This window comes from Chanodichthys erythropterus, chromosome 23, assembly GCF_024489055.1.
Source record: "Chanodichthys erythropterus isolate Z2021 chromosome 23, ASM2448905v1, whole genome shotgun sequence".
In the NCBI taxonomy this organism is placed as follows: Eukaryota; Metazoa; Chordata; class Actinopteri; order Cypriniformes; family Xenocyprididae; genus Chanodichthys; species Chanodichthys erythropterus.
The window spans coordinates 12,596,759-12,610,576 of record NC_090243.1 but is presented as its reverse complement, the minus strand read 5'-3'; the positions used below and the strand labels follow the sequence as shown (position 1 = coordinate 12,610,576).

The 13,818-nt window shown below is 37.0% G+C and overlaps 1 protein-coding gene across 3 annotated transcripts; it reads left to right on the top strand.

Annotated features, from left to right (window-relative positions):
- The first annotated feature begins 402 nt into the window (after positions 1–402).
- On the top strand, positions 403–7,608 carry nrros (negative regulator of reactive oxygen species). Of its 3 annotated transcripts, none has more exons than XM_067377470.1 (4): positions 403–506; positions 1,376–1,509; positions 4,784–4,904; positions 5,376–7,608. In XM_067377470.1, exons 3-4 carry the CDS (start codon positions 4,797–4,799, stop codon positions 7,323–7,325), a joined length of 2,058 nt encoding a protein of 685 aa, XP_067233571.1. In that variant the 5' UTR covers positions 403–506; positions 1,376–1,509; positions 4,784–4,796; the 3' UTR covers positions 7,326–7,608. The 3 variants fall into 3 exon arrangements, with proteins under 3 accessions (XP_067233571.1, XP_067233572.1, XP_067233569.1); XM_067377471.1 differs by lacking the exon at positions 403–506 and adding an exon at positions 541–1,027; XM_067377468.1 differs by lacking the exon at positions 403–506 and having other exon boundaries at positions 541–1,509.
- The last annotated feature ends 6,210 nt before the right edge of the window (positions 7,609–13,818 follow it).

The window sequence follows — 13,818 nt, the reverse complement described above, 5'->3', positions numbered from 1 at the left end:
AGCCTGGTTACAAACTTTCTTAATATCTTCCTTTGTTCAACAGAAGAAAGACACTCAAACAGGTTTGGAACAACTTGAGGGTGAGTAAAATAGAATTTTAATTTTTGGGTGAACTATCCCTTTGAGACTCAAGAAAGTGCCTTAAGTAAAAATGTGTAGGCCTAATATATAAAAACACAAACCAAAACATTCTCACCTGTGAAAAGTTATCTAATTTCTTCGGGAATTTAAATCTTGACCATATCACAGCCTGTGAGTGACAACACGCTCACTCAAGATGGCGGGCGCGCTGACGCGTTTGGAGCAGTTGGATGTGCATTTACGTATCGTTACGTATACATAAAAAACTGCACTGCACTTAAAAAAAAAAAAAAAAAAAAAAAAAAAAACACACACACATACACAAAACTCGACACCCTAGCAACTGCAATGCACTATAAACCGCTTAGCAAGCAACAACCACTAGTAATGGCCTGGGCACCACACAACACGCTGACATCGCGGAGGTGAGTTTTCCACGAGCAAGCTCATAGACAAGTTGACATGAAACTACGTACGATATTCGTACATGCAGCTGCATTTTAAATCACCAGGTTTGTTTACTTGTACAAACTGGTCACATTCAATCTGCATTTAGAAGATTGAACCACTGCATTGTTTTACAGTTTGATACGTCTTTCTTTTCGCTATGCAGTGTTGGGAGTTTAAAATGGGATGTGGTCAGGAACATTACTGTTATGAAAATCTTTGTGTGTATGATGTGTAAAACTGAATTGATTTTAAGTAGATGGCAGATGCAGATAGCAGATGCCTATTTGAAAATGAAGCAATGTGACGTGTCAACGTTTTCACACATTTTCACAATAGTATAACTTGTGACAAACAGCATGCCTGAGACAGTTTCAATGCGCAGAAGTGATGGGCCTGCATCTTTCTAAGCAGGAAGGGTGTGAGCTCTTGGTGGTTTCCTCTTGAGTAGTATCTGATGAGTGAAACCAGTAGTGGGTGCTTTGGGTGTGTTCTCTTGGTAGGTTTTGTGGTCTACTGAAATAAGGTGAAATGTTTGTGCATCTTATAGTTTACATGTGAATTTGCACCTCACGCGCCATATTTATCACTTCAGTAACTTTTCCTCATGTTTTTTATGTTAGCAGCATTAAATATATATTTCACGCGCCCCTCTTGCTCCATTAGTCTACTGAAACTGAAAAACTTTTACTGTTGTGGGATGTGGTCGATTTTTACACACACAAATATATATAACATGCATATTTCTGATCCTGCAGTGTGTGTGTGTGTCTGTGTGAAATTATGATCTTGGCTGTTTTCATGTGACTGCGTTTCCGTTGCTTGCTTGCTTCCGCAATTACTAAAGACACTGCAGAGATGCAGATGTCAAGCACTTTGCATCTCCGAAGAGACCAAGCCAACAGAACCTCCCCGCAAACCGATGTAATGGTCTTCTGTGAACTTCACACAGGAGCGGAGGGCGCGATCCTGGCCGCTGGGGTAAGTGTGCACATTATACCCACGTGAGAGTGTGTGTAAATTTAAAACAGCCAGACTAAATGTTTAATAGCGATTTGGTCACCGCTTTGATTCAACATGACTGTCAGTATACTCTTATTACAGGGATAGTCACCCAAAGTGACCTGTTGTATCTTTCAAGCGCGCAATATAACAGTTTTTGTGGTAGTCGAACTGTTTGCAGGATAAAAGTATTCTCCAAAAGTATTTGTACTCGTATATCACACATAAAAGGTCAAGTCGATAATAAAATATCAAACCAACTGGCATATACAAACAAATGACTTTTTAGATATCTCAAATGATGACCTTTTAGAGGTCTCAGAAGGAACTTATGTGTCATTTTTGCAATAACTTTAACCTAATGATTCCAAGGTCATTTTAGTGTATGTTTAATGTCAATAGTATCATTCACACTGTGTCCTTCAAAGTAAGAACAGTTGATAATAACATTAGGCTAACTACTACAGTGTCAGAAAGTGTCAAAATAATTTTTTATCTTAGTTTTGGATACCATATATGGTACATATATAATATATATAATATATATATGACCCTGGGCCCTTGTAGCAATAGCCAACAATGCATTGAATGGGTCAAAATTATCAATTTTTCTTTTATGCCAAAAATCATTAGGATATTAAGTAAAGATCATGTTCCATGAAGATATTTTGTAAATTTCCTACTGTAAATATATCAAAAATGTATTTTTGTGAGTGGATATGCATTGCTAAAGACTTCATTTGGACTCTAAAGGTGATTTTTTTCAATATTTAGATTTTTTTTTTTTTTGCACCCTCAGATTCCAGATTTTCAAATAGTTGCATCTCGGCTAAATATTGACCTATCCTAACAAACCATACTTCAAAGCTCATTTTCAAAAAATTGACCTTTATGACTGGTTTTGTGGTCCAGGGTCAAATATAAACTTTGAAAAGGTTTTGAATACTTAACCGATGTGATTTATAACCTACAGTCAAACCAAACATTATTCAGATATTTTTGATATATTTTTACTAGTGGGTGCAGGACACTATAGTTCATTTATGTAAGTGAGAATAGCAAAATAAAGCAAACTCTGACATATTATACCCAAAAATTCTTCATACAGTGGACTACCAGTATAACTGATAAAAATTTGGAACCAAAAATTATTCAGACACTTTGATCTGACCATGTTTTGCTTAAGTGTTATCTGACATAATTAAGATTATTGTTTTCTGACACAGTTTAACTCCGAGATCTTGTCATATTTTATTACCATTTTTTTTTAAACTATATTGAATAAACTGTATTAATGAATGAAATGTTCAAGGTGTCTGAATCATTTTTGGTTTGACTGTATATCACATTTGGCAGTAGATTGACGTCAACTGTAGCCATGAGTTTCTGTTGTCCACGCGTAGACCACTAGGTGTAAAAGTCCTTTACACCTTTTTTTTTTTTTTTTTTTTTTTTTTTTTTGAAATATAATTTGAAAGTGGATTGTCTGAAGAAACAATTTTAGTGTTTAAAAGATTTTGAGATTAACATTATAGTATCTGTGTTGTGTTGTTTAAATTCATTAGCATTGTAAATGCATAATTTCAAGCAGATGGACACAATAAGTGTTTTGTGAATCTGTTCATTAGACATAAGTACGTTTATTTATGTAAATACACTGTTACATGAACAATGTAAAGTGTGATCAGAAAATGTCCAGCCATTAAGACTCTTCCGATGCATCTTGACGTTTTTCCATGTGAAAGATTTTGCATTTGACTACTGTCTCATATCTTAATTTCTCTTTTTTATAATAATATATTTTTCCTGTTTATGTATGTGTGTGTGATCAAAAGTGACAGTAAAGACATTTATATCACGAAAGTTTTCTAAGTCAAACTTTCTGTTCATCAAAGAATCCTGGGGGGAAAATATCACAGTTTCAACAAAAATATGTGGCCAAAAGTGATGTCAGGAGGGTTTTTTTTTTTTTTTTTTTTTTAAATGACCCTACAAGTTTGATTAAACCATCAAAATATGACAAAAAATATTATATTTATTTAATATTTTAAATATGAGGGAGATCTATGGAAGAGGATTAGGGCCAAGCAATAATAAAAAAATAAAACCATCTCGAGATTAAAGTTGTTAAATTTTGAGAAAAAACTCATTCAATTTCGAGAAAAAAGTCGAAATAAAATGTTGAGAATAAACTTGTTAAATTACAAGAAAAAAATCGTTAAATTACGAGAACAAATTCGTTAAATTATGAGAAAAATGTCATAATTTAACAAATTTGTTCTCGTAATTTAACTTTTTTCTCGTAATTTAATGACTTTATTCTCAACATTTTATCTCGATTTTTTTTTTTTTTTTTTTTTTTTTTTTTTTTTTTTCTCGAAATTTAACAACTTTAATCTCAAGATGGTTTTATTTTTTTTATTATTGCTTGACCCTTATCCTCTTCCGTAGTGATCAAAACACAAGACTATTTGGCAAAAAAAAAAAAAAAAAAGCACCAAAAATTTTGCTACAGGTTTTAGTTTACTATGAAAAAAAGTATAGAAAAACAAAAATCTCACAGGAAGCCATACATTGAACATAAGCAGTTATTAATATTTCATTGGTTCTCTTATGTTTTTGCATGTGTTGATAATTACTTTTTATGACAGCATGGCCAAAAATCACAAATAAAAGTCGAAGCATAACTATAAAATATGCTTAAAAACGTTTAATACATCTTTTATAATATTTGAATAAAGTGTGAAGATGTCAATTTTCCTAGGATGGACATCACTGTATATATATAGTCAAACCAAAATTTATTCAGACACCTTGAACATTTCATTAATACAGTTTATTCAATATAGTTAAAAAAAAAATGGTAATAAAATATGACAAGATCTCACAGTTAAACTGTCAGAAAAAAAATAATCTTAATTATGTCAGATAACACTTAAGCAAAACATGCTCAGGTCAAAGTGTCTGAAAAATGTTTGGTTCCAAATTTTTATCAATTGTACTGGTAGTCCACTGTATGAAGAAGTTTTGGATATAATATCACAGTGTACTTTATTTTGCCATCCTCACTTACATAAATGAACTATAGTGTCCTGCACCCACTAGTAAAAATATATCAAAAATATAAAAAATGTCTGAATGATTTTTGGTTTGACTATGTGTGTGTGTTTTATCTTTTAGATAAATATTTACAGTTGTAGAATTTACTCTTGTACTCATGATACTTTAACAATCTATTCCACTTTCATCACAGTGATCATGTTAAGATGCCGGTGTTCGATTGCTTGTCCATCGTGGTCTGTCACGCTGTGGTGCCACTGCTGCTGGTCCTGCTTTCAGCCTCAGGACATCCGCAGACTTTCCCCTGCAGACTGGTACGTGAGAAAAAGGAAGACTGTACAAATACTCCTAGATGAACACTGATGCACATGTTGGTTCACTGGAAAGGAAATGGCCATATTGCTTAAACATATTACATAGTGGTTACAACACAGAAAATATGACCCTTCAAAATGATTTGTAACTTGAAATGTATTCAGTTTGATTTAGACATTTTAATTATTTTTGACTTGAATTTAGATATTACCACATGAAGGACATTTTTAGGTTACTTGACTAAACATTTTACCATATATAGGCTAAACAGCAAACCACAAGTGGGCTAAATTTTCATCTATTTTTGATGTTCCCCATGTGCTTAGCAAGTGAAAAGATTCAAATAAGCCAAATTAACTGTAGCGGAAATATTAAGTCACATCATCATGCTACTATTTAAATTTTTTCCATTGTTTAATGAGAATCTAAATCAGTCTTTCCTTCTCTTTTGTCTCTCTCCACATTTCCAGATCCAAGGCACGGCTCTGTGCAACAGCTGTCAGCTCTCCACCATACCAAAACATTTACCACATCAAATTGAGGAGATCTTCTTAGATAAGAACCTTATGTTAAATCTTCAAGATGGCTGTCTCTCTAGGTATCCTTTTTTACGGATGCTGAGCTGTGCCAACAATCGGCTAATGACGGTGGAAGAGAGTGTGTTCTCTGAATCGCCTCTATTAGAAAACCTCAATTTAGCCGACAATGAGCTTCATTATGGACACAAGCAGGTGGCCAAGTCCTTCAGCTATCTGTCCAAACTAAAGACACTTGATCTTTCTGGTAATGGTCTCTCAGCGGACATGGTGTCTGTGCTGGTACAGAATCTGTCCTCGCTTGAGACTCTATACTTGTCCCGGAATTCCATGCTGAGGCTGGATGAGTCAACATTCAGAAGCCTTCATCAGCTTAAGGAGCTGAATGTCGAGAGAAATTTGTTGTTTGAGATCAGTGGAGCATTTGATCACATGAAAAAACTCCAGAGGTTGAACCTGGCCTTCAACTGCTTGCCATGTTTGGTCAACTTTGAAATGACTCAACTACTGGTCCTAAACGCCAGCCACAATTCAATCGAATGGTTCATAACCAACCAATCTCTTAATGAGACTTTTCAGCTGGAGACATTGGATCTATCCGACAACCATTTGCTGTTCTTCCCATTCCTTCCAACATACAACCGAATAAGAACTTTGCTGTTGTCAAATAATCGAGTTGGTTTTTACCAACACTTTGCAAATGACACATCTTCAAACTGGACCACTAGGGTTGAGTACTACAACTTGGGGCAAAATGTGAGCAACATCACAATGGAGATCTGGAATGAGAACCTTCACGGTGATCTTTCCTCGGTGGAGCTACTGGACCTGAGTGAAAACATGGTAAACTACTTCCCCCATGGATTCATTCAACAGATGCCGCATCTTTACTGGCTGAGGCTGAGAAGTAACTGTTTGCAGTCCATTAGTTTGACGCCTGAAGATCTGCCAGTCACCCTCTACGAACTGGACGTGAGCCGAAACAGGTTAACTGAGCTAAAAGCAAGCCAACGCTCTATTAGTGAGCTAAATAATCTCACACATCTGAATCTGAGTACAAATGACCTTCAGAACCTTCCATCTAGGATATTTACTAGTCTACCAAATCTTAGCACACTAGATCTCAGTGACAATGCAGTGGACGTGTGTTACTTGCCAAACTACACAAGTTTCTCAGGATGTGTTGTGTTGTCCAACATGGTTTCCCTAAAACAGCTTTATCTTTCCGGCTGTAGCATTCAAAACATACCATCTTCAGTGTTCAAGGGCACTCCACTAACCCACCTTGAACTTTCCAGCAATCCAGACCTACACCTCAAACAGAAATCTCTGGAAGGTCTCGCAAACACTTTACAGCACTTGGGACTTGGCAATACCGGTCTTCAAGACTTCGACTTTTCTCCATACAGCAATTTGAAGTCTTTAAACATCTGTAGAAACTCACTACTAGAGATTCCCGAATCTCTAATGGCATTAAACCTGAAACTTCTGGACTTGAGGGATAACATGTTGACAACCATTCAGTCCCAACATGCTAGCATGTTAGCTCAAAGACTGCAGAGTGTTTATATGAATGGAAATGCATTTAACTGTTGCCATTTAGACTGGTACAGGACCTTCAGGAAGAATAAAGACATTAATGTTGTAGATCTCTCCGAGATTACTTGTTTGGACACGAACCACAGGCATCACAAGATCGTCCTTTTGGACGTTGTCCACTGTGGTGGTTTGGGTAATGAGGAGTCTGCTGTGTGGTACATCCTTCTCTTTTTAACAGTCAGTATTTCAATCATGGGTATATCTGTCATTTACATGCTCACCTTTAAGCCAAGAATGTTGCCTCGCGCTATTAAAAAGAGATGCTGGCGGCCGAGTCCTTATTGAGAAATGTTGTAAAACTAACGAATGTCTGTAAAATAAGGGGCTAACATGCAAATATGCTCAGACAACTGGACATAACATAACAGAAAAAAAAATTAGGCCATATTGGTCTTTAAGAATGTGAATGTATTTCATTTTATCGACAATTAAATGCGTGAAAATATCTGGCTGCTGAATGGTTTGTAAATGTGAAAGATGTTCCTTTTTTAAACAAAACTTACCGTGTAACTTTTTTGTGTTCAAAATTTATATAATGAGCAAGTATATCATGAATCCATTTTCCAAACTGTGTTTTTGTCTTATCCTGCATCACTACGGTACACCTGTTATAAGTATTTATATTCTGACTATTTCAGACTGGTCGGGTCGGCACTGCTGTAGCTCCGGCTACAGTGCACAAGATGCATGCAGTTCTGTTTATCAACTGCTAGAGTGCCAAAAGTTCCATGGTGTTGCTTAAAGGAACACTCCACTTTTTTGAAAATAGGCTCATTTTCCAACTCCCCTAGAGTTAAACAGTTGAGTTTTACTGTTTTCGAATCCATTCAGATGATCTCCAGGTTTGGCGGTACCACATTTAGCATAGCTTAGCATAGTTCATTGAATCTGATTAGACCGTTAGCATCTCACTCAAAAATGACCAATGACCGTAATATCATTGCGCCTGCTGCGCCCATGGTACGGCAGCAAAGTTCCTTGATTATTATGCTACAGAAGAGTCAAGTTTTAAATAGAAAAAATATCAAAACTCTTTGGTTATTTTTGAGCAAGATGTTAACAGTCTAATCAGATTCAATGAACTATGCTAAGCTATGCTAAAAGTGGTACCGCCAGACCCAGAGAGTGGCTGAATGGATCCGAAAACGGTAAAACTCAACTGTTTAACTCTAGGAGAGTTGGAAAATTAGCCTATTTTCAAAAAAGTGGAGTGTTCCTTTAAACTGTCAGTCATTGTTTTATATTTGCATTTATTAATTTGGCAAAAGATTGATCCAAATTAACTTCTAGCATTTGATGGCTTGTGCCAAAGCTTTTTATATTGAATATATTATTTGATAAAACAAGTTCCTCGATCAAATATTGATGTGCAAGGGTTAAATTTCAAATCAGGTCTGTAAACACGACAGACATTGTTCAATATGGGTTTTTCAGTGCCAAATTATCAAATGTTTACATATGGTTACCCTGGATATTGAATATTTCTTACGTCCTTGTTTCAAATACATAAACCTTTTACAAAACATGCCTCAAAAAGGACCATACACGACTACAGCTATGAATTTAACACATTATATATGGTTATATTTCAAGTCACAGCTTGTATAAAGCCATTTGAAAGCTTTGTTCTCGTTATTTTGATAGTGTACTCCAGTGTTTCTCAACTGGTGGGTCGCAAGAGCGTTTTGATTGGATCTTCCTGTCTTGTCAGAAGTTATACTTTGTGCGCACTCTTCAAAAGAACGCGCAAATGCGAAGCTGCACGCTGTATATCACTTCGTTATAAACAAAAGGCATATTAGTTTATAAGTTTTCATCTTAACTTTAAATTAAATCAACATTATGTTAGCTATTATAACAATTAGAAAATAATCCTCAATTTCTTACACTATGCTTACAACATACAGCCAACAGCCTGCTTGAAATTTACTTGAAATTTGGCACTTTTTTTGGTTGATATACAGTAAGTCCAAGACAGATTTGCAAGAGTGCATGTATGTAGATTCACAGAAGTTGCACGTTAAGTACAGTTGCTAAAAGTAGCAAAGGAAACATGAAATTTCCTGTTTTGCTAAGACCTGTAGCAACTGCCCAGCTCTCGGTATCATAGAGGGGGGTGGCGGTGGTGTGGTTTTGCTCCATGCTGAGTTCTCAGAGGCAGTTTCAGCAGGAAAGGACTGTTATCATATTCATCTGAAATATTACCCAAGCAGTTCACCGTCATTTATGCAAATAGATTCCTTTATAATGTGTATAGTATATGTAAAATATACAAATATTAATAATATAACGTTTTTTTTTTTTTATAATTTGACAATGTATTATTTTAAAACATTAGTAATTATATATATATATATATATATATATATATATATATATATATATATTCAAAGTGCACAACATACAATATGGTATAACTGAAACACGTGCTAAAGTAATAACAAAAGGTGATCCTTTGGCCACAGTGAGTCTCCACACTGACCATTGCAAGGATTTATTGGCAGACTTCTCATTGCAGGGATCATCAGGGTTAGACCACTAAACCTAAACCACGCTGACTAGCACATCAGCCTACGTGGGATTTCTCATGATTTTGTGGCACAAACTGTGTGACAAGAAGACAAAAGGAAAGTTAAAATGTCAGAGAGACATGGGAACCTGGCAGTGTGTGTGAGCGAGTGAGCGTAAGTGTGTGTGTTGTATAACGCTGAGCGCCATGTGCATGTTAAACCAGAGTGTAACCAGAATACCGCTGTGGTGTTTCTCTAGGTCATGGTGGTTTGAACAGAGAAAGAGAGAGAAAAAGAGAAACTATGGAGAATAGTTACAGGCATGGGCTCAAAGGCACATCTGCCATAGTTTGGATCCAATTCAGTCTTGAAAACTGAACTTAAAACGGGTTGGGGGAAGTAGGAGTCTTGTGGGTAAGACTTCATTCTTTGAAAGTGAGGATAAAAGTTGAATTGTTGTCAAAATATTCACCAAAGAGGAATTGCTCTTTTAGAAACACTTCAAACTGGATTATGTTTAACCATAATCTTAGTTTCAGCCAATGGTTTTCCTCTAAGAGAATCTGAAACTATCAAAGTTTGGTATAAGAAAGCAAATGGTAGTATGCAAAAGGATGTTCCTGCCTCATTTTACATTGTCAGCATATGGTGGCAATGCTTTTGTGTTTCATTTTCATTTTGAATCATTTTATTTTTACCAGAGTGAAATCTCGTGATTTGGTTGAATGTGGTGTGGTGATGTATATCCATTTAAAACCAACACTCAATGAACCTAGGGTGATTTGATATATGAATGAGGAACTAGATTGATTAAAATATACAAGATTTTTTTTCACTTTCAAGTCCACTTTCAGATACCAGTGTATTTGTCACCATGGCGAGCAATAATAAAATAATGATAAAGGGTTAATTGGGATGTTTCATTATAAAAAAAAAAAAAGATCTCTCTGTATGGCTTTTTTTGGGCAGAAACCATGATATTATTTAAATTATGTTGGAGTAATAACATCTAAATATCATACCCTGGTAAAGCCACAATCATTTTTGTAAACGTTTTAAGCCTAAAGATCAAAAAAATTTTAACTTGTAAAGACTTGTTAAAATAAAAATCTAAAAATAGCAAATACATTAACAGAGGTTGTGACATACACTATATTGCCAATAGTATTGGGACACCCCTCCAAATCATTGAATTCAGGTGTTCCAATCACTTCCATGGCCAGTGTATAAATTGTATAAAATCAAGCACCTATGCATGCAGACTGCTTCTGTAAACATTTGTGAAAGAATGGGTCGCTCTCAGGAGCTCAGTGAATTCAAGTGTGGTACCGTGATAGGTTGCCACTTGTGCAATAAGTCCATTCGTGAAATTTTCTCACTACTAAATATTCCACGGTCAACTGTTAGTGGTATCAAAACAAAGTGGAAGCAATTGGGAACAACAGCAACTCAGCCACAAAGTGGTAGGCCATGTAAAATCACAGAGCGGGGTCAGCACGTGCTGAGGCACACAGTGCGCAGAAGTCGCCAACTTTCTGCAGAGTCAATAGCTACAGACCTCCAAACTTCTTGTGGCCTTCAGATTAGCTCAAGAACAGTGCGTAGAGAGCTTCATGAAATGGGTTTCCATGGCCGAGCAGCTGCATCCAAGCCTTATCACCAAGTGCAATGCAAAGCGTCGGATGCAGTGGTGTAAAGCACGCCACCACTAGACTCTAGAGCAGTGGAGACGTGTTCTCTGGAGTGACGAATCACACTTCTCTGTCTGGCAATCCGATGGACGAGTCTGGGTTTGGCGGTTGTCAGGAGAACGGTACTTGGCCTGACTGCATTGTGCCAAGTGTAAAGTTTGGTGGAGGGGGGATTATGGTGTGGGGTTGTTTTTCAGGGGTTGGGCTTGGCCCCTTAGTTCCAGTGAAAGGAACTCTTAATGCTTCAGCATACCAAGACATTTTGGACAATTTCATGCTCCCAACTTTGTGGGAACAGTTTGGGGATGGCCCCTTCCTGTTCCAACATGACTGCGCAGCAGTCCACAAAGTAAGGTCCATAAAGACATGGATGAGCGAGTTTGGTGTGGAGGAACTTGACTGGCCTGTACAGAGTCCTGACCTGAACCCGATAGAACACCTTTGGGATGAATTAGAGCGGAGACTGTGAGTCAGGCCTTCTCGCCAACATCACTGCCTGACCTCACAAATGTGCTTCTAGAAGAATGGTCAAAAATTCCCATAAACACACTCCTAAACCTTGTGGAAAGCCTTCCCAGAAGAGTTGAGGCTGTTATAGCTGCAAAGGGTGGGCCAACTCCATATTAAACCCTACAGAATAAGAATGGGATGTCATTAAAGTTCATGTGCATGTAAAGGCAGGCGTCCCAAAACTTTTTGCAATATAGTGTATATCTGAGTGAAACGGCTTCTCGAACAAGAAAAAATGTTGGGCGGGACTTAAAGGATTAGTTCACTTTTAAATAAAAATTACCTCAAGCTTTACTCACCCTCAAGCCATCCTAGGTGTATATGACTTTCTTCTTTCTGATAAACACAATTGGAGTTATATTAATAATTATCCTGATGCATCCAAGCTTTATAATGACAGTGAACGGGACCAACGAGTATGAAGCTCAAGAAAGTGCATCCATCTATATCATATACATACTCCACATGGCTCTGGGGGTTAATAAAGGCCTTCTGAAGCGAAGTGATGCGTTTATCCATATATAACAAGTTCTAAAATAAAATATCTAGCTTCTGCCAGACCGCCTTCCATATCCAATTTAGAAAGTGTAAAACTCTCACAGTTCAAAACAGTCATGCTACGTCCTACGCCTTCCCTATTCAAATTACGAAAAAAGCTCAACTGACGCTGATGTCAGTAGAATACGGAAGGCGGTCTGGTAGAAGCAAGATATTTTACTTTATAACTTGTTAAACATGGATATTTTTCTTACATAAACGCATTGCTTCGATTCAGAAGGCCTTTATTAACCCCCTGGATCCACAATGAGTGCGTTCAGAAAGAAGAAAGTAATATATACCTAGTATGGCTTGAGGGTGAGTAAAGCTTGGGGTAAGGCGTTAGACCTTCGGATGAGATGTTAAACCAAGGTCCTGACTCTCTGTGGTCATTAAAAATCCCAGGATGTCCTTCGAAAAAGGACATCCTGGCCAAATTTGCCTATTGGCCTCTGTCCATCATGGCCTCCTAATCATCCCCATGTCGAGTGACCGTGTGTAGTTCTTTAATAGGTTATCTTTTTTATTACTGGTGATTGTATTTAGGCTTCAAAATTTATACACTATTATCATTATCATAAACTTTTGTTGATTTTGTTGCGACAATTCAAAAGCCTCTGGAAAAGTCCTATTGGGTTTTTGTTGGGGGAACCAGTGTGATGATAACTCTATAGAGTGCCCCAGGGATGACGCGTTTTTGTAGGCCAACCCGGAAGTTAGCGTCGCACGGGTTCCCTCGACTGAAAGCCTATTCATTTTTCCCATAGACTTTTGGAAAATCGCAGAAAATAAGCTCTGTGTTTAACAAAGGGTTATGACACTTACATGTTTTGTCTATCAAGATAATCTTTACAAGTTAACACAACATTTATAGATTTTGAAGCCTAAATAAAGTCGTCAGATATAACAGGCTAACAGTAGGCTATAAACTGACTACAGCACACCATGGTCGCGGATCAACGTCGTCACCACCAAGCGTCCTCAAACTTTATTTAGAAAATAACTCTATTTAAAAACATGCTCACTGATTATGATCTGCGCTGTGTATGAATACTTATCCACTTTTTCATGAGAAATGCTGTCCAAATGTCCCGTTTTTAATGATGACGTCTAAAGTCCCCGCCAAAGGAAGTAGTCCCTTTTAGCAATTTGTTAGCAACCGCCGATTTGAAGACACAGTAAAAGTTTAAAAAATCACAAGTGGGTTATAACTGGTGTGTTTTATGTCATAGATCAAAACGTGAAAGTATTTAGAGGCTTTGTTAACCACAGACCTTATTTCAGGCGATTTACCAAAAACCCATTCAAAAAACCTATAGACTTTACGGCGTTGGAACCGGAAGTCCTAAAATGCTAACTCGCTTCCGGGTTTTGCCTACAAAAACGCGTCATCCCTGGGGCACTCTATTGATTGGATTGTTGGATCATTGTGGTTTGCTATTGGTCGATCTTATGTGAGTGACAGGTTGCCCCGCCCTCACGGCAGCAAACACGTCATCAGGGAAAAGAGATGTTTCTGCAAGAGGGAGG